The 24,489-nt window shown below is 49.0% G+C and overlaps 2 protein-coding genes across 7 annotated transcripts in view; both read left to right on the forward strand.

Moving 5' to 3' along the window:
• Window positions 1-6,216, forward strand: part of phc2b (polyhomeotic homolog 2b) — a 37,808-nt gene extending 31,592 nt beyond the window's left edge. For 4 of the 5 annotated variants that reach the window (XM_084464296.1, XM_084464295.1, XM_084464292.1 and 1 more), the window contains 5 exons: window positions 769-898; window positions 1,137-1,290; window positions 2,758-2,872; window positions 3,729-4,101; window positions 4,692-6,216. In XM_084464296.1, coding sequence (XP_084320422.1) covers window positions 769-898; window positions 1,137-1,290; window positions 2,758-2,872; window positions 3,729-4,101; window positions 4,692-4,846 — 927 coding nt within the window. In that variant the 3' untranslated portion in view covers window positions 4,847-6,216. The remainder of the gene's footprint in view (window positions 1-768; window positions 899-1,136; window positions 1,291-2,757; window positions 2,873-3,728; window positions 4,102-4,691) is intronic. The other variant, XM_084464294.1, reaches the window with a different exon arrangement.
• An 890-nt stretch (window positions 6,217-7,106) lies between these two features.
• Window positions 7,107-16,340, forward strand: LOC311338760 (T-complex protein 11-like protein 2). Of its 2 annotated transcripts, none has more exons than XM_084464081.1 (10): window positions 7,107-7,214; window positions 7,364-7,456; window positions 7,790-7,922; window positions 8,020-8,140; window positions 9,547-9,767; window positions 10,181-10,317; window positions 11,956-12,137; window positions 12,432-12,613; window positions 13,102-13,274; window positions 15,063-16,340. In XM_084464081.1, the coding sequence occupies exons 2-10, from the start codon at window positions 7,381-7,383 to the stop codon at window positions 15,293-15,295; spliced, it is 1,458 nt and encodes a 485-aa protein (XP_084320207.1). In that variant the 5' UTR covers window positions 7,107-7,214; window positions 7,364-7,380; the 3' UTR covers window positions 15,296-16,340. The 2 variants fall into 2 exon arrangements, with proteins under 2 accessions (XP_084320207.1, XP_084320208.1); XM_084464082.1 differs by having other exon boundaries at window positions 7,121-7,214; window positions 7,376-7,456.
• Window positions 16,341-24,489: the final 8,149 nt, after the last annotated feature.

Consider the following 24,489-nt stretch of genomic DNA (forward strand, 5'->3'; position numbering starts at 1 on the left):
TTCCTCATCATCATCATCATCATCATCACCCTCTGTTTAGGAAGCCTATTTTGAGCAGGTTATCGTTGAAGGATTGGGTGATTTATAGTCTGGAGGTGTGCAGTGCAGTGATTATGAAACGGTACAGGTGTGAGAAAAGAAAGCCCAAAAAAACCGTGTTGAATCTGTTCAACTGATTAAAACCACCAACATTTGCTGGGTAGAAATCCATCTCTGCTAATATTATGGTACGGGCAAATTATGGGAATGACAGTAGCGATACCGGTGCGGTTCGGTTTGGGCCCACATCGCCCCCCACTGGACATCTGTCGCATTGCATCATCAGTGTAGTTGAACTTGAGAGCAAATGGCAAATATGTCATTGATAACAATCATCATCAGTGTAGTTGAACTTGAGAGCAAATGGCAAATATGTCATTGATAACAATCACTACATCACGATATGGTTCAACTTCAGTTTTTTTATTGATTATACAATAATTATTACATAAAGAGTCCATTTTGTTCACTAAGATTGACCATACCACTAGAAAACTAGCACTAATGCAGTTATAAGAATCTGATGGTCGTTAAATGAGGGGACTTCCATTCACAACAAATGAAGGATGTAGTTGAGCTAGTTCAAAAAACAGGTTACAGTCTTTATTTTTTTATTTGATTATTTATTGAAACCCCCCATTCATTATAGCAGCGTTTTATTAATATTTATCATGATCATTACATCTCCAGTGGCTCACGATCCCCCCCCACCTCCTGGTCCTCCCCCAGGTGGAGCGTCTTCCCGTCCTGATCCACAGCCCCAAGAAGTCGGACCACCAGCTGTCAGACGACCCGGACAAGACCCCTGCCAGCCAGGCCGCCAACACGGACTCTGAGCCCGACGACCTCATCCAGCACGGTACAACCCCGCCCCCCCACCTCCACACACACACACACACACACACACACACACACACACACACACACACACACACACACACACACACACACACACACACACACACACACACACACACGCACACACACATGCCTCCACATTCATGGCACCTGTGTGTGTGTGTGTGTGTGTGTGTGTGTGTGTGTGTGTGTTGCTATAATGCCTGTGTGTGTGTAACGCCTGGGTGTGTTGCTTTAAGCCCTGTATGTGTGTGTGTGTGTGTGTGTGTTCCCCCTCCCAGACAAGGAGGAGGAGGACGAGCCCAAGCTGACCTGTGAGTACTGCGGCTGGGTGGACTTCGCCTACAAGTTCAAGGGCTCCAAGAGGTTCTGCTCCGTGGTGTGTGCCAAGAGGTACGTCCAGAGGGGTCTCCACGGGGTCCTAGGGGGGGTCCTAGGGGGGGTCCAGAGGGGTCTCCACGGGGTCCTAGGGGGGGTCCAGAGGGGTCTCCACGGGGTCCTAGGGGGGGTCCAGAGGGGTCTCCACGGGGTCCTGGGGGGGTCCAGAGGGGTCTCCACGGGGTCCTAGGGGGGGTCCAGAGGGGTCTCCACGGGGTCCTAGGGGGGGTCCAGAGGGGTCTCCACGGGGTCCTAGGGGGGGTCCAGAGGGGTCTCCACGGGGTCCTGGGGGGGTCCAGAGGGGTCTCAACGGGGGTCCTGGGGGGGGGGGGGGGGGGGGGGGGGTCCACGGAGCACTATGGAAACATTGTGTTCTTAACTGCTGTTTATTGTTAACTTGAATAGACCGGTTTGCTAGAATCCTATTTTCATAAGATGTAATTAATGTTAAATATGCACCAAGAGATAGATTTGATTATATTCTTAGTTGACCCTAGCCGGGTATTCTCCTGTGTAGCTCTCCTGTAAACTCTTTTAGTTCTTCAGAGGATCAGAGTGTAGAGATGAGCATATTTTTTTACCATAGCGTGTTCTCGTGTTAGAAACCCAGAGAGGTCCGGTATGGAGATTAACATTTACATTAAGGGAATGTAGCGGACGCTTTTATCCAAAGTGACTTACAAGCAGTTCATTTGTCAGAAGAAAGAGAAACAACAATATATCTATCTGTCGGTACAGTAAGGATGTTCATAGAAACAAGTGGCAAGCACTAACAATCACTTGGTTAACCCATTCCCCGTATACAACAAAGATAGCTAGGGTAAGACACTACACAATGCTAAGTACTATTTTTAAGTGCCAGGACGTACATCATACAATAAGTTCTTAAGAGGGGTTTGGGGGGTAAGGGGGGAGGCTATGTGGAGTCAAGGTGGAGAACGGAGCCATCCTCACAGTGGTTGTGTTTTGTGTCCTCACAGTGGTTGTGTGTTTGTGTCCTCACAGTGGTTGTGTTTTGTGTCCTCACAGTGGTTGTGTTTTGTGTCCTCACAGTGGTTGTGTTTTGTGTCCTCACAGTAGTTGTGTTTTGTCCTCACAGTGGTTGTGTGTTTGTGTCCTCACAGTGGTTGTGCGTTTGTGTCCTCACAGTGGTTGTGCGTTTGTGTTTGTGTCCTCACAGTGGTTGTGTGTTTGTGTCCTCACAGTGGTTGTGTGTTTGTGTCCTCACAGTGGTTGTGCTTTTGTGTCCTCACAGTGGTTGTGCGTTTGTGTCCTCACAGTGGTTGTGCGTTTGTGTCCTCACAGTGGTTGTGCGTTTGTGTCCTCACAGTGGTTGTGCGTTTGTGTCCTCACAGTGGTTGTGCGTTTGTGTCCTCACAGTGGTTGAGTGTTTGTGTCCTCACAGTGGTTGTGTGTTTGTGTCCTCACAGTGGTTGTGTGTTTGTGTCCTCACAGTGGTTGTGTGTTTGTGTGTGGCTCCAGGTACAACGTGGGCTGCTCCAAGAGGATGGGGCTCTTCCGTCCGGAGCGGAGCAAACCCACCAACCACTGGCGCAAGAGGACCCAGAGCCGGCCCGTCAGCGAGGCCAAGAAACGGGTACGGACCCCCGGGGCCCCGGGGCCACCACTCGCCCTCCAACACACACGTTGATGTTGCTTCATTACATTTATTCTTGATACACTTTTTACTTTTTCTTATGTGTGAATCGGTTAACAAAATAAGACTGAACTTTGTTCTGTTTGAGAAATCCAACTTCTTGAACGTAGACACACACACAGGCACACAAACACATGCGCGCACACAAATGCGCGTACACACACACACACACACACACACACACACACACACACACACACACACACACACACACACACACACACACACACACACACACACACACACACACACACACACACACACACACTCTGTGCACTCTTGTTGTGGTAATAAGTTCCCTATCCCTCCCTGATCAGAAGTGTCCTCTTTGCACTTCCCAGCGGCGTGTGGCTTCATGGATTATTCATCTTCTCACTGTTCCTCTCTTTTCCATTAACCTTCCGATGTTGCGAGGCGCTGGCTGGGCTGCCTGTATAATGACTTGGATTAACAGAACTCTTACAGTGTTCCCTGGACAAGATAAGACACACTTTATTAATCCCCGATGGGAAACAGGGGTGTGCAAGTGACATGTGACATGACATAAAAAGGAACAAAATAATTACGGAATCACCGTTTTATAACCCTTAATTCTGATTGGTTGAACGGTGCCTGGGGACTCATCACTCACCACCGTGAGCCAATCGCCACTGCGGTAGTCTGGCCTGTGTTTGGCTGCGGCCAACAGTGAGTGAGTGAGTGAGTGAGTGAGTGTCTCCCTGGGGATGACCCTACACACCTAAATTGTGCATTACTTGTCCCTAAGTCCTCCCTCTCTCCCCCCTGTGTCCCCCAGAAGTCTCCCCCGTCGCCCCACCAGACGCAGGGCGGCTCGGTGTCCTCCCCCCACGCGTCCCAGCCCAGTCAGGACGGCTCCACGCCCTGCTCCGACATGTCCAGCTACGAGGAGCCCCCCTCCCCTCTGTCGGCCGCCAGCTCCGGCCCCCCGCCACCGGCCCCCACCAACGGGCCCCTGCCGCCGGCCCCGCCCGCCTCCTCCTCCGCACGCGTCCTGCGCCAGTCCGGCGGCCGGGGGTCCGACCCAGAGGTCCTCGAGGCCCGGGACCTGGGCCACCACGGCGGCGGCGGCTCGCCTCGCCACTTCCTGCCCTGCGACCCCACCAAGTGGAACGTGGAGGAGGTGTCCGAGTTCATCCGCTCCCTGCCCGGTCAGTGGGGGTTCTGTTGCTCTGTGATTGGTTGTCAGTCTGACCAATAGGGTCCAGAGGCTCTTTGGGCCGTGCCCGTTGGTGACTCCCCTTGGAAGTAGGGCTGTGCGATTAATCGATTTTGATCGCAATATTGATTTCGTTTTTTTGATCAAAAAACGAATATAGTTGAAACTATTTATTTTTTTATTATTTTATTATTTTATTTTATTTTATTCATTAAATGTCTTATAGAAATTGCAGAACAGCTGGATTCATATTTGTACATTATTTTCGATCTGAACATTTTGAACATTTGAACATTTTGTGTATTTTTTTAACGGGAAATTTTAAAATTCTCAGTTACAAAGTATTTTTTTTGGTGAGAAATGCTGAAAAAATGCATCATGTTTTCAAACTCATAAAGTAAGTAAAAAATGAATCCAAAAGTTCCAGAGTGATATTTGTGAATTGTTTATGCGGTATCAGACAGGCTGTCCTTTATGAGCAGTGCACCTTATGACTCACATGTCACCAGATGATTCACTACATGAGGTATCAACACGACGGAGGGATGAATCTGGTCAGTGACAGGTTTGTTTCCCTCGCAGGCTGCCAGGAGATCGCAGACGAGTTCCGCTCCCAGGAGATCGATGGCCAGGCCCTGCTGCTCCTGAAGGAGGACCACCTGATGAGCACCATGAACATCAAGCTAGGCCCCGCCCTCAAGATCTACGCCCGCATCAACATGCTCAAGGACTCCTAGCCGGCCGCCCCGGCCACCCTGTGTGTCTGGTCTTGTGTGTCTGGGTGTGCTGGTGGGCGAGCGAGGCTGGGATGAGTGGGACCGGGATGGGGAGAGAGAGCCACCCTGGACGTGGTGTCGGAGCGGGCCTCGGTTCGGACCAGGCTTGTCTGTGACGTCGTGTCACGGAGGTCGCAGTTCGGTCTGAGGAAGAGGAGGTGTGAGGTCTGGAGGAACAGCGGGGGTAGACAGTGTTCTCAACAACATTGCCACAGTGTTTGGCCATGGCGTTAGGTTGTGAGGTAAAATTGGCAGCGGATGGGGAACGCCGAAGGATGAGGGGGTCATTAACATTAAGAACTTTCACGTTTTAAAACCGCGATCACGTGATCCTCCGCGATGACTCTGCTAAACCGAGGCGCTTCAGAGAACTAGAGACAAATTTGTGTTTTAAACTCAACGAAAAATAATGGATGTGTTTTTAAATGCAATAAATTGTAGGAGGGACGAGCAGAAGAGGCGTGAACCCCCGTCAGAGCGACGGGGTGATGAGCGGTTCAGAGGAACGGTTCAGAGGAACGGTTCAGAGGAGCGGTTCAGAGCAGAGGAGCAGCTCCCTGGGGTGCAGGAGGGGGGACGGCTGCACCTTGGAGGAGCGCATTGATGCTGTAATTGCTATTTCGGTACGGTGTGTGTTGTGTGGATCAGAGAGGGAGGGGAGGGGAGCGGTTTGAAGCACGCAACCCGGCGGTGTTTGTTCGGCAGACGCTCCGCTGTCGGAATAACCTCAGTGGAGCGAGGTCCTGAATACATATCGTCTGCTTCGAGTTCAGCGCCTGCGCTCCTCCTAGATGTAGAGCGCATCTCAAAAAACGTCTGCCCCCATTTTGTTTTTCTAGAATCTATCATTGTTTTTTGTTTTTATTTATTCCTGGCGTGTCAGAGAAGCTCTTAATTATCAAAGCGCGTGTGTGTGTGTGTGTGTGTGTGTGTGTGTGTGTGTGTGTGTGTGTGTGTGTGTGTGTGTGTGTGTGTGTGTGTGTGTGTGCGTGTGCGCGTGGCCCCGTTTTGACACAGCGCTACTTTTAGCACTTGTGTGCGTCGCGTGTGTGAGGCTCAGAGTCAGACCTGTCTGTACGTCGTGGCTCATGAGCGGCGTTCGCTCTCTAAGTTATCGTTGTTTTTCGGTTTTTGTATCGTTATTTTTTTTTAAAATGTTAATATTATGAAATATGCAATTATGTACATACTATAGCTTGGCGGATATTTGTAATGTTTTGTTTGTTTTTTATATCTGTGTTTTGTGACTGTAATGAAAGGCTTATGGTTTTGTTTTCTATACAAGGCTTTTGTCAGATGCTTGTATTTATCAAAGGAAATATTTCTTACACATTTTTCAATGATAAAATAATCAGCAAAAAAAACATCTCCTTGTGTCTGTGTTATTACAATGAGTATGTATAACCAGTCGTTACAGGTGGAGCAAGTCTAAGAAGTTGTAAGTACATTCACCATCATACCTACATAGCCTACAGTGAACAGGTAACATAGAAACAAGTACAAAATATCTACAAATAAACCCACAACGTGACCTACATAAACAAGTAGATTGAGATTCAGATTAGTGTAGGTAGTAATTATGAATCACTGCTATAAGAATGAAGTTAGTCCATTGACTAACCATTCAATGTACTAAGAAGAGACAGGGAACATTTAAAATAACCAATCATTTAATAAATCAAGGGTCCACATTATTGTGCACGATAGTACAAAATGCTCTATTTCATAGTTATTCGTGATCATTATACTATGATGGAGGAAAACTCCAGCCCTGACAGGACCTAGGCAGACAGTTTAGCTCCGACGGTTCACACAATAGACCAGATAGTACCGCATTGTTCCACTGTTTCACAATAGATCTGTGGTGAAAGAGCAACAACTTGTCGTGAACATTCTTGATCTTATTTCAAAAAAGGGGGGCGGAGGCTGAGGTGTACAGTGGAGACACGCCCACTGTTATGATTCAACTTTGGACTGAACCATTCGCACCATGGCAATGTGTGTTATTAAAATAATCAGCATTTCACTTCAATTAGTGTTGCTGCCAACCTGGAATGAACTGAATGTATATGTTTCCTCTTTCGTTCGCTTACAAATGCAAGTTGAGACAAAAATCTCCGGCTGTGATATCCGGTCCGGACTGTCATTGGTCCGAATGGTTTGGCCCGTTTTTAAACTCCAGCGCGGATGTTGTTTTAAATCGTCCAGCTCAAACATCTCAGTTAAATCCCATGTTGACGCTACACCTGTGACTTCCCCTTAAATGCATAAGTGTCATTTCCATGGTTTGATTGTTGATTAGATCCATTCCTCTCAAAGCCAGTGTTTGGTAAGTAAGCTGTTAAAAAGCTATTATAATTTTTTTTTTTTTTCTTCATTTTATTGCAATACAAACAATGTGGACTGAAAGGTATATATTGTACACACACACACTCGACTTAGTTATTGTAAAGCGTGTATCGGTCAATTGTTTATCAGAGCCTGTTGCAGCCGCGATGCCGAATCACACGGAGGAACAGGCGGACGCGCCCACGGACGTCCCCCGCCTGGAGGAGCTCGAGTCCCCGGCAGGTAATCCATTTAGTCAGCCTCACTATTTATGGATCCTATTTGAGGAAGATTAGATATTTGGCTTAATGCTTATCCCTCCGATTGCGTGTCTTTATGTGCGTGCGTGTGTGTGTATATATGTGTGTGTGTGTGTGTGTGTGTGTGTGTGTGTGTGTGTGTGTGTGTGTGTGTGTGTGTGTGTGTGTGTGTGTGTGTGTGTGGTAATATGTGTATGTATGTGTGTGTGTGTGTGTGTGTGTGTGTGTGTGTGTGTGTGTGTGTGTGTGTGCACGCGCGTGTGCGTGTGTGTGTGTGTGTGTGTGTGTGTGTGTGTGTTGATCCGTCTCCTCTCAGGCAGCCCACCCCAGAACGTCTCCATGTCCCATCTGATGGAATTACAGAATTGCGTTTCCAACCTCAGCCTCGCACACGAAATCGTTGTGAACCGAGACTTCCGTTTCAAATCCTCCAGCCCGCCCAAGGACAGGCACGATGAATACACACTCGAACACATTCTGAAAAATAATATAATCAATAAATCACGGTTTGAATTGTTTCTGATTTTTGTCGTGTTTCTGCGGCAGTCTGGAGGGTCGGGTGGCGGAGATGGTGCACCGGGCCTTCTGGGACGTCCTGCGGGAGCAGCTGGAGGCCAGCCCGCCGGACCACCGCCAGGCCGTCCCGCTGCTGCGGGAGGTGAAGACGGTGAGTCCCGCCGGGTCGTCATCATGCACACCTCAGGGTCTCTGGAGCATCTCTCACCCGCCTCCTGCATTAAATGCATGCTATAAGCTGTAATAGCTGCGTTTTCCTTCAGAGGTTAAATAAAGTGTTTTCTTATTATCTTATTTCGTGTAAACAGTTACCTGATCGACAGGAGCAGACTTTTCAAACAGATTTTAGTGAGTTTAGTGACATATAATTTGTGATTTATATCCAGTTATGTAATTTTGAAAAAGCCATTGAAGTGGCGAACGCATAGATCTCCGTTTCGTTGTGTTTGGCGCCCTCTCTGGTGATGAGCGGTATTGCTCCCACAGCGCCACCGTGACCCACTTGCTTACATTCATAATACTGCAAATGCAAGCGCTTTCATCAGCGGGCCACAGGCTCAATACCCATGTGTTGCTTCATTTTAGCAAGATAATGACCTAATAGACATTTATTTACATGAAATCCAAAAAAAACCCTCCAACATAGAGGCCCACACAAACAAACAAACCAACCAACAGCCAACATCCACTGCAGATGGTGAGACCTGGGGTTAATGGTTCTATTGACAGTAGCTGAGAGTGGGTCATGTGACTGAGGTGGTCATGTGACCGTGTGTTTATGGAGTGGGCACCTGCCACGACAGATGTTTCCATTAATTAGGATCACAACATCTTAGTTAGCAGCTCACTACTCTCTCTACAGCTGCTACCTGACACACACACACACACACACACACACACACACACACACACACACACACAAAGTTACAGAGACACACACACAGACACACACACATACAGAAACACACGCACACACACACACACACACACACACACACACACACACACACACACACACACACAGAAACGCACACACGCACACACTCAGGAGCTTTTTAAACTCACCACACATGCCCTCTTAAACTCTTCTCATATCGAGGTGTTTCTCATATCATCCCCAAACGTGACCTGAACAGCGAAGCAGTCATTTAGTCACACTCTCTCTCTGAGGACATTAGGATCTACCGATATGCAGCCGAAGATCCTACCTCAAGTCGTGCTCCTAACTCCAGACAACACAACCTGCATATGAACCCTGCTTGTTTCATATGCAGGTTGTGTTGTCTGGAGTTAGGAGCACGACTCGAGGTAGAATCCTAAACAAGCAGGGTTCCTAACCTTGCATATATATTGCAATATATTGTTGTTAGTACAGTAAGGATGTTCGTAGACCAAGTGCCAAGCACTAACAATCACTAGGTTAACCCGAACTAGCAACCTTCCGGTTACCAGCCAACCTGCTCTTCCTCCTGAGCCTCATGCCTCTCTTTGTCCGTTAAAACAACACATGTCTAGTTCTAGTTTGTGTCGTGCTGAGACTAACCCCTCCCCCTCCAGATGCTGCTGGCCCTGCTGCTGCCCGCCCACGTGGGGCTGCGGGCCCAGCTGGACCGGGTCCTGGACCTGGAGCTGATCCAGCAGGAGGTGGACCACGGGGCTTTGGACCTGCAGCGCCTGGCTGCCTTCATCACCTCCACCATGGCCGGCCTGTGCGCCCCCGTCCGGGACCCAGAGATCCGGGCGCTGCGGCTCCTCACCGACCCCGTGGACCTCTTCAGGTCAGGGGTCCCGCAGACCCGGATCAGCTCGGACCCCAGAGCTCGTCCGTTAGTCGACAGGAAATTGAACTCAATTTGTTAAATGATTAATCGATGAATCGTTAAATACCGTAGAACATTTTCTGCTTGATGCTTCAGGAATTCGAGTATTTTATCAATGGATCATCATAAACTGAATACTTAAGTTTGACTCCTCCTCCTGCTCCTACTCCTGCTCCTGCTCCTCCTTGTGCTCCTCCTGCTCCCCCTGCTCCTCCCCCTGCTCCCCCTGCTGCTCCTCCTCCTGCTCTTCCTGCTCCCCTTCCTGCTCCCCCTCCTCCTCCTGCTCCTCTGCTTCTCTTCCTCCTCCGCTTGCTGCTCCTCCTCCTCCTGCCCCTGCTGCTCCCCCTCCTCCTGTTCCTCCTGCTCCACAGGGAGGTGCTGCGGGTGCTGGAGCTCATGAAGAAGGACATGGTGAACTTCACCCTGCTCACCCTGCGGCCGCACCTCGCCCAGCAGGCCGTCCCCTACGAGAGAGCCAAGTTCCAGGAGCTCCTCCTCAAACAGCCCGGTGAGACCGGAGGACCGGGTCAGAGGGGAGGACCACCACCAGGGCTTCTGTCTCCCTCTCACTCTGTGCCTCTATCTCTCTCGTTCTCTCTCTCTCTCTGTCTCTGTGACTCTTTCTCTGACTCTCTCTCTCTGTCTCTGTGTCTCTGTCTCTGTCTCTGACTCTGACTCTCTCTCTCTGTCTCTGTGAGTCTTTCTCTGACTCTTTCTCTGACTCTCTGACTCTCTCTCTCTCTCTCTCTCTGTGACTTTCTCTGTCTGTCTCTCTGTAGCTGCTTTCACATATGACCTCCGTCTTTTCTCCGCATTTGTGGAGCAGGAGGTTCGACCGTGAGGGTCATTCACACTTATTCACACTTGATGCCCGATATGCGAGATGAGATTGGTGTCGCTCAGTCATCAGTAGAATCTCCGGCTGCTTAAGGGGGGCGGGCTTGCAAGGGGCGGGATATGACGTAGGGTCGAGGTTTGTTTTGGTTTGACCGCAGACAGCGCGCAGGCAGAACGGGCAGAACTCATCGCGATCATCTTAAATGTTGCTGCAGCGATGCATCATATATTCTGTTGCATCCACAACATCCGCATCGATCGATGAAAGATTGGGGCATGAGTTACAGACAAATAGAAGAAATGACAAACAAGAAAGGCGTCAGGAACGACTGCGTTACCGGAGGAAGACAAATGTAGTTGATTTCTGTGTTTAACTGAGAAAACAGGTGGAAGGACGGGACCCTATAATGTTCAGCTAACTGTTGTCAATAATAAGTGTTACGAGAGTAACGTATGTGTGTGTGCGAGAATGGCAGTGTGTGTGTGTGTGTGTGTGTTAGTGGACGAGCGAGGAGAGCGAGCGGTAGTGTGTGTAAGTTTAGTGAAGTAATGAACGAGTCCGCTTTATTACGACCATATTCAAACCTATAAGCAGACCCACTGCTGTTCCCCCGGGGAGAATGTTCGTCCTGTGCTCCTCGACTACGGTTTGGGAGCCGACAGCAGGAAAGGTGTAAAACATAATAATAAAAAAACATTTTCTATATACGCGTGCAGCTGTGAACTCTCAGCTATGAGCTGTGTAATTTATTGTATGATGCGTACTTTGAGGGTTACGATAAGACCTATCATTTAGCGTTCACCACAAATGACACTGAAAAGCAGTGCCACATTAAAATATGTTTTAAACCATTCAGCGAACAAAGGGCAATAGGCTGATTATCGATTAGGGTGTGGGTGCCACTTAATGACATTCAAACGTAGACCGAAGCGTCATCAACACGCCCACTGAACTGGTGTGAAATGCCGACATCCTACTGCTCATTCACATATAAGGTAATTAGCATTTCCTCCGGAGAACATACTACCTCGGGGGTAGTATTTTTTCAGGAGGTCCAACGTCAGGATATGTCATTCACATATACGGCACCTCTGTAGAATAGACGGAGAATAGACGGATGCACGTCCATATGTGAAAGTAGCTTATGTCTCTCCCTCGCTCTCTCTCTCTCTCTCTCTGACTGTCTCTCTCTGTTTGTATGTCTCCCTCTCTCTCTCTCTCTCTCTCTCTCTCTCTCTCTGACTCTGTCTGTTCTTTCTCTCTCTCAACCCCGGCCTCGTCTCCTCTGACCCTGTGGTTCTATTCCAGGTTCTCTGGACCACACCACCTCCTGGCTGCAGAGGGCCGCCCAGGAGCAACGGGCCGCCATGATGACCGGACCCCCTGGCTCTGACCCGGGGGGCCGGGGGGTCGTCAGCCCCTCAGCGGTCCTGAAACGGGCCTACATGGGTCTGCTGCGCTGGGACCCCCAGGACCACCGCTACCCAGAGGTCAGTCCGGGTCAGCTGGACTAGCAGGCTAGCTGGGCTGGGGGGGGGGATTGTAGGGGTCCAGGAGTTTAAACCTAGACTAAACTCTAGTTCCCTGATATAATGCATTCCATGACATCTGGTCTTTAAGGGTGTCTTAGGGTATCAAGTACCTTAATTAAGTAATAAGTAACTAAAGACCAAATAGTAATTTAGTGTTCATGAGCTGCATTTATGATGTATTCATAGTCAGTCATAGAATATTGTGATGATGTGACAATGACATTGTTCTGGGTTGACCTCTCCCTCCAACAGGCTGTGCTGATGGACAGAGACCGCTTGGACGCGCTGGGTCAGAGAGTAGACTTGCTGGTGCTGCAGGCTGCAGTACTGCTGCTGACCAGCACCCAGTGCGGGGGAGCTGTTTTCTCCCTGCCCGGGTTTGTAGGTAAACTCAAGCAGACCAGTGCTGCTCTGCTGGAGGGCAGCCAGGCCAGGTAAGAGACGGAGAGGCGAGGTGATGTGTGTGTGCGCGGGCCGTCGTCGTGGGAACGGGGACTGTTTGAGGAAGAGGTGGACGGAGGCGACAGCAGGCGGCTAGCTTGTCGCTGCGGATCGTGCTGACCCCATTCTATCTGTTTCCGTAGAAACGCCCTGTCAAAGCGTGTTGATTCGATAGGGCCTGAGAGGCTCAGGACACCTGGCTGCACCAGGCTGCTCAGGAAGGGAGGGAGAAACAAAACAATCCTCCCCAAAAATATTTTTATTAAATTAGAAGAAACCACAAATTGTGGTCTCTATCCTATTCACTAATTAATATATAATTTAACACAACATTTTGACTGCTGAATATTTCTGAGTTTATATAATAGATAGATTGTATAATTTACACACATAGCAACGTCATTTAATATAAATTGAATTATGCAGCCGTTGGATCAGCCTGGGTTGGATCAGCCTCGGTCTGACCCTGGTTTCTCTTTAGGGCGTCGGATCTGAAGGGGGCACTGCAGGCTCTGGGGGAGCAGGTGCTGGTCCTCGTGGCCCCGGCCCTGGTGGCCCTGGGCGGGCCCTCCCTGTCCCAGCAGGGCCAGGACGCGCTGAGGGGCCAGATAGCAGACCTCTGGAGAACCTCCAACCCCATCCGGACCATCATAGGTCAGAGGTTACACGCCTTCTGCACTCACTCCTCACATCACTGAAGGGTTAGAACGACAGGGCTCAATCCGCTAGTGGGCTAACCAGGTAGGCTAACCATGCTAACCAGGTACGCTAACCAGGTAGGCTAACCCGCTAGGCTAACCAGGTAGGGTGACCAGGCTAACCAGGAGGGCTAACCAGGTAAGCTCACCATGCTAACCAGGTAGGCTAACCAGGCTGACCAGGTAGGCCTTGTAGGGACCCAGGTCAGTGCGCTAGAGACGCCGCCGTGCTCAGCCCAGCGTATTGAAGTGCTCAGCTACACAAGCACTTCAATAGCCCCCCCCCACCCCCCCTCTCTCTTTCACCCCCTGCCCCCCCCCTTTCTCTCCACCCCCCTCCCCTCCCCTCTTTCACCCCCTGCCCCCCCCCCCCCCCCCTCTTTAACCCCCTTCCCCCCCCTCTCTCTTTCACCCCCAGCCCTGGCCACAAACGCCCCTCCATGTATATTTCATAAAGTAATTCACCTTATCCCCCAGGGGGCTCAGGGCTGTGGTGGTTTTTAGAAGCGGAGGGAACACATGCATTGTTGATGCCCTGGCCCAACGGCCCGAGGCAGAGCCGATACAATATTAACGCGGACCGCTGAACCCTTGTTAGCTCAACCAACAGCGCTCAGAGTCAACAAGCCGCGGAGAGTGGGGAGGGACGTATAGCGAGGCGGACGGGGACGGTAAACATCCCCAGATGCACAACGCACAACGCACACATACAACGCACACATACAACATGGAGGACGGGGCGTTGGGAGGCTGTGTTTGGACTGTTGCTACGAGACCGCAGCCCTATTTATAGAGAGGACGCCATGTAGAATTGAGTTAGCCGTGGAGCGCTAATTATAAACCTGGTTGAATTGTGTTATAGTGCTGATTCATTAGTTGTGTTTTCTGTATTTGTTTGTGTTTAGTTCTGTGTGTCTGTATTTATATATTTATATATATATATATGTATGGTATATTTAGAGTCTGAGCCAGAGATGTGTTTTAGATGCTACAGACACACACACATGAACACACCTCTATTTCAGGAGCGTTTTACATCGCCGTCACATTCCTATTCGTTATTTTAGGCAATTATTTTGATGTGCTCTGCTGCAGGCGAAACGCACACACACACACACACACACACACACACACACACACACACACACACACACACACATGAACACACATACACACATACACAGATACACAGATACACACACATAAACACACATACACACATACACAGATACACACACATCCATACACACACACACACACACACACACACACACAAACACACACACACACACACACACACACACACACACATAAATACACACATGCACACAAACACACATGCACAAATATACCAACATAAACACACATACACATACACACAAACACAGATACACACACATAAATACACAGTCATGCACAAAAACACCCATGCACACATATACATACTGTAAAAACACACATACACAAACACATGCACACACACACACACATAAATACCCACACGCTCATGCACACAAACACACTCACATATATGCACACACACACACACATACACAGATGCGTATACATATAAAAAATAATCACACACACACACACACACACACACACACACACATGCACACACACACACACACACACACACACACACACACACACACACACACACACACACACACACACACATACACACACACACACACACACCCAGTCCTCCCTCTCAGTGCCGCCCTCCCCCGTCCCACAGGGGAGCGAGTGCAGGGTTTCCTGCAGGCAATGCTGGAGGCTGGCCCCGGCAGGAAAGCCCCAGACCCCCCTGCCATCCTGGGCCCGCAGGGGCCCGAGCTGGAGGAGCTGGGGGCCCGCTTCAGCCGCCTGGTCCACTTCAACCGGTCGGTGTTCGGCCCCCACTACGCCCCCATCCTAAGGGGGCTGCTGTTCCCCCCCGGGCGGGAGGAGAGCAGGGAGGTGGGGCGCTAGACCCACCGGGGGGGGGACTGGGCGGGGGGGCAGGATTTGCTTGAGTGTAAATGTGTGAATAGAGGGGCGACGCCATTTTCAAGAACAAAGAAACTGAAGAGGCCATGCAAGGAGATCCTTCAGGTTGATTTGTTTAACGGACACATGGGGTGCACTGAAATGGGCAAATATATCTATATTTTTAATACTTTTTTCCTTTCTTTTGAATGAACAATCAGTTTGTTTTTAAAGGACATGTGAATGTTTTTTTGAATAAGAAAAAGCCTCCATTTTGTATAAGTTTACTTTTACTGTACATATAAAGTACATGGGCACTTCATAGCTCACTGGTTCGCGACCCTGAATGATGTGTAAATACATAAAGTTTAACCAAAAGCTGTGGTCTATCAGGGCCAGATATATCTATTTTTGTACTTTCTAAGATGTTGAGTGGGCATTATGGGTTAAAAGGTTCATCAGTTGTTTTGCGAGAAGATTTGGAGGCAGATGTTTAGTGAATATATAGGATGGTGTTTACAGACCAGATCAGTTTTAAAGGAAATTATTTCATCATCACAGAAGAACACAACAACCAAGGCTGGATATGTAGCTCTGGGCAAGTTTATTCTAATTGATCAAGCCTTATATCACAAACATCACGGGATTCCCTTGTGTGAGAGTAGAGACAGAGTAGAGACAGAGCAGAGATAAAGTGGAGATGGATAAGAGACAGAGTAGAGATAGATTAGAAACAGATAGTGATAGATTAGAGATCAACATGGTGGATTCTGCTATTCCTTCTGGTGACCTCTGACCTCAGGGTCAAACAGACATTGCTCATATTCTGTGTATACTATATTCTCAAATATGTACTCCATATTAAAGCTGAAATTATGCAGCCTTTACTTTATGTTTGACTCTAACTGTATCAGACAAGATCCAGTATCAGTTATCTACGCAAACCCACAGGAACTCATTTACCAGAGAACATGTTTTGTCTTCTGTTGAATATGTTGTTTGTTTTTGTTGTCGGATTTGTCAGATGTTTTAAAGATCTGAAAGATTTGTGTATAGATATATACACAAGATATATATATATATATATATATATATATATATATATTTATAAAACGGGTGGCTTAAATCAAGCGATCTGATTGGTTCCCAACTGTTGTATACTGAGCGTATACACACAGCTATGACGCCCGTTCAGTTTACAGAGTCCAGTATCACTCCGCGCCTAACTTGAACTGTTGTTTATTTATATATAAAAGCGATAGCATAGTTCACTGAAGCCTAAAAAAAGCCTGTAAAGCAATAGGCACACGGTCGCCGGCAATTTAGCCTTCTAAATTGCTAAATTGCCGGCGAACCAAGCTACCGTCTCTAGCCTTCTCTCTGAAGGACGCTACAGTGTGTTGCATAGCAACCGCCGTACACTTTGCTGGCAGCCAGGAGGGACTACTTTTCTGTATTCGTTAAAAAAAATGCTTTTCCGACTTTCTTTCTTTTTCAAAATTGAGGGTGTCTATGACTTTAATTTCGCCATATTTACGTAACCGTTTTATAAAAGCAATAGATCACTTCAGTCAGTGATATACGGTCATTATACCACAGTGAAGGGGGTCGCCGCCCCTCCGCTGTGCGTCGGGACGGACAACGCCCCTTAACTGTGGTATAATGAGCGTATACCACAGCCTGTCGTGATCTATTGCTTAATTATAAAACGGGGGGCCTAAATCAAGCGATCTGATTGGTTCCCAACCGTTGTATATTGAGCGTATACACACAGCTATGACGCCCGTTCAGTTTACAGAGTTCAGTATCACTCCGCGCCTAACTCTAACTGTTGTTTATGTATATATAAAAGCGATAGCGTAGTTCACTGAAGCCTAAAAAACATGTTGTTAGGGTGGAAATGTTGTAAAACAATAGGCACACGGTCGGCAATTTAGCCTACTATCGAGTTCGAGTGAACTCGATAGAAGGCTAAATTGCCGGCGAACCAAGCTACCGTCTTTAGCCTAGCCTTCTCTCTGAAGGACGCTACAGTGTGTTGCATAGCAACCGCCGTACACTTTGCCGGCAGCCAGGAGGGACTACTTTTTTGTATTCGTTAAAAAAAATGCTTTTCCGACTTTCTAGCTTTTTCACAATTGAGGGTGTCTATGACTTTCATTTCGCCATATTTACGTAACCGTTTTATAAAAGCAATAGATCACTTCAGTCAGTGATATACGGTCATTATACCACAGTGAAGGGGGTCGCCGCCCCTCCGCTGCGCGTCGGGACGGACAACGCCCCTTAACAGTGGTATAATGAGCGTATACCACAGCCTGTCGTGATCTATTGCTTAAATATAAAACGGGGGGCCTAAATCAAGCGATCTGATTGGTTCCCAACCGTTGTATATTGAGCGTATACACACAGCAATGACGCCCGTTCAGTTTACAGAGTTCAGTATCACTCCGCGCCTAACTCTAACTGTTGTTTATGTATATATAAAAGCGATAGCGTAGTTCACTGAAGCCTAAAAAACATGTTGATTGCTGAAGAGGGTGGAAATGTTGTAAAGCAATAGGCACACGATCGGCAATTTAGCCTACTATCGAGTTCGAGTGAACTCGATAGAAGGCTAAATTGCCGGCGAACCAAGCTACCGTCTTTAGCCTAGCCTTCTCTCTGAAGGACGCGACAGTATGTTGCATAGCAACCGCCGTACACTTTGCCGGCAGCCAGGAGGGACTACTTTTTTGTATTCGTAAAATATAATATATACCAGGCGGATGCTGGTCTTTCAAAGAGGGTAAGCTCATTTTCAGCCTACATCATATAAACTCAATTTATGTATATATATGTAAATTATGCTCTCTGTTCCTTTTCAAGGAAATGCTCTGTCATACCAACTAGCTGTCTTTTCCAGTGACTTGACCAGTGTCCTCTCAAAGGCCAGCAGAGCTAGGATGCTTAAATGGCCTTGGCCCATCGTGTTACGGGTGTAGGACTTGAGGCGCTTTAAACAGGAGAAGCTAATTTCTACACATGCAGATGTAGCTCTAATTGTTGCCACTAATGAGAACAGTTTGTAAAGCTGAGGCATTGAACTGTCCAACTCCATGTCTTTAAGGAACACCAATAAATCACACAGCTTTCCCCTGTCACCCTGCAAGTCCTGATCTGAATACAGGACTTGAAGTTCAGACCTCAGGCTCCCTGAATCAAAGTGATGGCCAACTACCAAAACTATATTAAACTTGAACAAGGAAATGTGGGAATTATGTTAAACTGAAGCAAGGAATTGTGTGTATAAGTGTATGAAATGTACGATGAAAATTGTCTAGCAATTTCGCCAAGCAAATAATCAAGAAATAGGTTGCAGTTCGTCTTTCGACTCGCTTGCAAAATCGGCGATGGGACTGAGGAATGAAGAGCCCTCCAATCAACACGCAGAAGCTCAGCGTCCAGGCCAGCCCACTCCCCATATACCCCCAGAGAAGCTGAGCGTCCGTGGGAGGGACATAATCGCAGTATTATCCAATGACCGCCGACTTTCGACGCACTAAAAAAAGCTGTTCTATGCAGCCCCATTGAAGTGGACGGACGCTGAGCTTCAACAGGCAAATGCACTGTGGCGCTACGGGAATGAATGAGAAGGAAATCGAGTCAGTCGACCTGCGATAAGCAGCTGATTCTGAACGAACTCGTCTTCGAGATGGACGTGTTCTAACGCATTTTAGTCAATGAAATATTAATATTAACAGTATTTGACCAATACATTTTTGAAATTTTAGGGGAAGCTGAGCTTCCCTTGCAGTCTTAGAGAAATCGCCACTGATATATATATATATATATATATATATATATATATACTGTGTATATATATAATACATATAATACAAATATATATACAGTATATATATATAACAATTATATAATTCACATCAGTAATTCATGCATATATGTAACATTTATATATAAAAAACGTAATGTCCAGACAGTGTTTTTTGTAGTTGTATTATTTAATTTATATATATATATATTGCTTTGAAATTTGAAACAGTAATCACATTATCATCGACAAACCGAACTCTGTCCACAAACATGGGAGAAAGCATTAGAGATGCTGGTACAAATCCTCTGGTTCTTCTACTTTTCAAATCCCCCTCCTCCACCGTCTAGCTAACTCCATCTGACCTTTGACCTTTGACCTTTGACCCCTCCCCTTGCTCACGGCAGTGACCCTGAATGAAGAGACGCAGGTCGCTATGCTACACGGCCCTCGGCGGTGGTCAGGTGATGCAACACCTGACCACGCACATGCAGGTCAGCGGACCACCTGACCTTTCTGCTTGACCTTTAGTCAAGACAGGTGGGGGGGGGGGGTGATGACAGTCGGCCAATCACACGAGCTTACAGACCACACCTCCTCTCGTGTCGGGCATTCATATGAGGAGGGGGAGGTGGGTGAGGGGGGGGGGGGGGGGGGTGCTCGTGTGTGTCGAGGTCTCCGATTGGTCGACCTAGCTCTCGTCCCTCCGTGTCCTTCGTAGCTCCTCTTCGTCACGCTCATTCTCCTGCGTTCTACGATTCTCTCCGCATGCAAGCGTCCTGCCCCATCTCACGCACACGCACACACTCACACACGCAGAAACATGCTCACACACACTCTCACATACACACACACACACACACACTCACGAAAATATGCTCACACACATACTCAGGCAGACATGATCACACACAGATTCACACGCAGACATACACACAAATCACTCACGCACACGCATTCACTCACACGCATGCAGATATACTAACACTCGCAAACACGCAAACACACATAGCATGGGCAGACACACAGACACACATACTCATGCAGACACACACACACTCTAACCCACGCACACTCACACACATACACACTCACGCACACGCAGACAGACTCACACACTCACACACACGCAGACACACTCACACACTCAAACACACGCAGACACATTCACACTCACACACACACAACCACAACCACACTCACCCACTCACACACAGTCAGACCCACTCACACACACACACACCCTTGCGTGCCCGTTGGGCGCCCGCCCCTCACAGTCTGGTGTCCGGGAACCGGAACGATGGCGTGAGCTACACAGGGGGGAGGGGGAGGGGGGGGGGGGGGGGGGAGAACAGGGCGTTAGAGGAGAACAGGGAACATGCAGACAGCGTGGCGGCGGAGGACACGCTGCGTGTGGCGTGTGTGCGTGGCGTGTGGAGGAACAGATGGAGAGAGAGAGACGTTGTGCGCTTTGTGTTGTTTTCATCTCTTTATTTGCGTCGAGTTCATCGATGTGGAGAAACAGGTTCAGGGTTTGTGTGTGAGTGTGTGTGCGTATGTGTGTGTGTGTGTGTGTGTGTGGGGGTGTGTGTGTGTGTGTGTGTGTGTGTGTGTGTGTGTGTGTGTGATGCGGAGGGAGACAGGATGAGAGGGGGAGCATTCATAGGTACATGGGTTGGGGGGGGAGGTGAACCGATAACCCGGGGGGGGGGGGGGGGGCGGGGGGGGTAGACACGGCTCCATCAGAAACAAAGACCTGGACTCAGGGAGGGAGGGGGGCTCGAGGGTCATGCAGGCTCCCGGGAAACAGCAGCTTAGTAACAGTCAGGACAGAACGACCGCACAGACAACCCGGTCTGGACCACAGGGCTCTCTCGCTCTCTATCTCTCTCGTGTTACATCTCTCTCGCTCTCTCTATCGCTCTCTCTCTCTCTGTCTCTCTCACTCTCTCTCTCTCTCTCTCTCTCTTTCGTGTTACATCTCTCTCTCTCTCTCTCTCGTGTTACATCTCTCTCTCTCTCTCTCTCTCACACACACAAACAGAAACCAGGACACCAGTGATGTAAGCACCACAGTCCCAGTGGGCTCACGAGAGACTGGAGGCACACACACACACACACACACACACACACACACACACACACACACACACACACACACACACCGTGCACGTGTGTGTGTGTGTGTGTGTGTGGGTGGGTGGTTTTGTGTGAAGGTGTGTGTGTGTGTGTGTGGAGCCCAAAGGCGGACTGTGAGTCACGATACAAGGTTAAAAACAAACCAACAACAATAATAATAAACAGCTCCTACAGAGACTCCATCCTGATGCTGGGGTTCACAGGGTGTGTGTGTACGTGTGTGTGTACATGTGTGTGTCTGTGTGTGTGTGTGTGTGTTTATGATTGCGTGTGTGTGTGTTTAGGAGTGTGTGTGTGTGTATGTGTGTGAGAGAGTGTGAGTGTGTTCAGGAGTGTGTGTGTGTTTAGGAGTGTGTGTGTGAGAGAGTGGATGTGTATGTATGTGTTTAGGAGTGTGTGTGTGTGTATAGAAGTGTGTGTGTGTTCTGGACTATGGCCCTGAGTCACAGTGTAAATAAACGGTGTCAGGTTCGAGGTTCGAGGGGGACGGGGGGTAAAAGTGATTTGCATTCATCCTTTTTTTTTCTCTTCTACCGCAGGCGGTTAAATTGAGCTCCGACAGGGCGGGGGAATTAAATCAGATTCATTGTCGTTTATTAAATCTGTGTTTCTTTTTTCCAATGACACACTTCCCCGTGTGACGCGGGTTTAACACCCTGAACGCTCAGAGGGTCCGGGCAGCAGCGCTTTGGTTCAGCAGCGAGCAGACAGAAGCATAGGTAGGATAGGACGGCCCATCAGGACCAGTCACATGTTAAGAACAACACATACACAAACCCGCACATCGCCTTCTTTTTCTCCCCATCTTCTCCGTAAATAATTCCCTTCCCGTATCGGGATAACGAGGCTAATCGGGATGAGGGCGTTCCCGGATCGGGCCCCGTCTTAAGCCCCGTCACAAAGAAAATTAAGTCACTATTTAGTGTCCTCTGAGGAGAGAGGAGAGAGGGGCCCCGAGGGAGGAGCTGTGGGGAGGAGGAGGGCCCCAATGGGACTTAGGGGCCACAGTGGGGACCAGGGGCCCCAGTCAAGACCAGGGGCCACAGTGACCAGGGGCCCCAGTGGAGACCAGGGGCCCCAGTGGGGACCAGGGGCCACAGTGGAGACCAGGGGCCACAGTGGGAACCAGGGGCCACAGTGGGAACCAGGCTGCAGTGTCTCTCAGGGCTACTGGGTGCTGAGAGGCACAGGGGTGACTACCAAAGGCTGGACTTCAAAACCACGACACTCCCCGCCCCCCCGGCCCTCCGTCAGACTACAGCTGCCCCCCCCCCCCCCCCCGTGTCACATGACCTCCGTCCACGCGGGCCACATGACACGGGTCGGGGTGGTTTTGAACAGGTTCTCTTTTTCTTTTTAAGTGAGGGAGGGGCGTGCATGTTGGGTGGGGGCAGAGAGCACATGGGGGCAGCGGCGGGGGGGGGGCGGGGGGGGGGGCGAGAAGCTTGGCTGATTATAGAGGAACTGAAATGGTGGTGCACTGCGTCCAAGGGTCCGGATGTACGGTGGGCGGGGCCTCTCTCCCGTACCGACCAATCAGTGGTCCGGATGTACGGTTGGCGGCGCCTCTGATTGGCCGGTTATGAGAACGGAACCGCCCCTCGTACGCCCGGACTCTTGGATCTAGTGGACGACCGACGGAAATGATTGCCAAACAAGTAAAGGCTACAAAGTCTGTGGTAAGAGCAGGTCCCCCTGTGTGTGTGTGTGCGTGCGCGTCTGCGTGAGTGTGTTCAGGGCCACACACACACATCAGTTCCTGGTCCGTTTGATCCCAGACATCATGGGTTGGATCCCTTTAAAGCGATCCGACTTTACAGTTTTGCTGCTACTGTACAAACGCGTAGAAAAGAGTTAGAGTTTGCTGCACGGGGCTGCTGTGGTGTTTCTGGCTGCGGTTAACGTGTCCGTCTGTCCGTAACGTAACGCAGCCCTTCCAGAGCTCACAGTGGTACGTGTCGGGTCTGACCGGACGCGCTACAGAACAGAGAAACAAAGGAAAACGAATCAAAACAAACTCAAAACACAAACGCAAAGCCAGTCCACCAGAGGAGGAGGAAGGGTTATAAAGCATTTCAGAAAAGGGTTCAAAACAAGCATGCGTCGAGTCTAGAGGGTTATTGTGCTCACCAGGGGTCTGTGTGTGTGTGTGTGTGTGTGTGTGTAAGATTATACTTAATGTATTGATTGATTTTAATTGATCGATGTGATCTCAAATAGCACATTTGAGGTTTCCAAACAGAGCTTAGAAATGTGTTTGCCAAAACCCAAACGTTTAATGAGTAATTACATGTGTAATGTACGGATATCAACTCTCAAATGAATCTCCACTGAATTCAAATAAAAAAGGACATGCTTCTTTTGGAGAAGGGATTAGAAAAACAAAGATATGAAATAACATAATAATCAAAGTAACAACATAATCATAATAATAATAATAATAATCATAATAATAATAATAATAATAGAAAGTTAACCTCTGGGAAACTAGCATGGGGTTGGATGCAAGTTGTCAGGAGGAAGAGGAGGAAGAGGAGGCAGTTTAGTTGAGAAGGCAGGACCAATGGGAAGTGAGTCCAGTCCGGTCAGCCAATCCTGGCTCAGCCAATCCTGGCTCCGCCATAGGCTGCAGCAGCAACAGGGTAAAGGGTGGGGTCTGCCGGGCAGGGGGTGGGAGGGGCGTGGGCAGTGGGGACCGGACCAATAGGATGGCGGTGGGGGCGGGGTTTAACGGGGGTCAAGAGTCCCCGGCCTACAGGAAGGAGGGGGGAGGGCTATTCCGTCACAGTGAGAAAGGCACAGGGCTCGTGTGTGTGTGTGTGTGTGTGAGTCTGTCTGTGTGTGTGTGTGTGAGAGTCTGTCTGTGTGTGCGTGTCTTTGTGAGTGTCTGTCTGTCTGTGTGTGTTTGTGTGTGCGTGTCAGTGTGTGGTGTTGTTTGTGTGAGTGTGTGTGTGTTTTTTTTTGTGTGTGTGTGTCTGTCTATGTGTGTGTTTGTGGGTCAGTCTGTCTGTGGTGTGTGTGTGTGTGTGTGTGTGTATCTTTGTCTGTCTGTGTGTGGTGTGCGTCAGTGCATGTGCACGAGAGTGGCAGAACCTAGTTTCTTTGGGGGGGGGGGGGTAGTTTGGGGGGGCTACAACAGAATGGGAGGCTGAGAGGGGGTGGGTGTTGGACTGGTACCCGGGGGTGGTGACGGCCAGGGGACGTGGGAGGGGGGGTCGGTGACGTTGGGGGGGGGGGGGGGGGGGGG

This window comes from Micromesistius poutassou, assembly GCF_964030765.1.
Source record: "Micromesistius poutassou genome assembly, chromosome: 2".
NCBI lineage: Eukaryota > Metazoa > Chordata > Actinopteri > Gadiformes > Gadidae > Micromesistius > Micromesistius poutassou.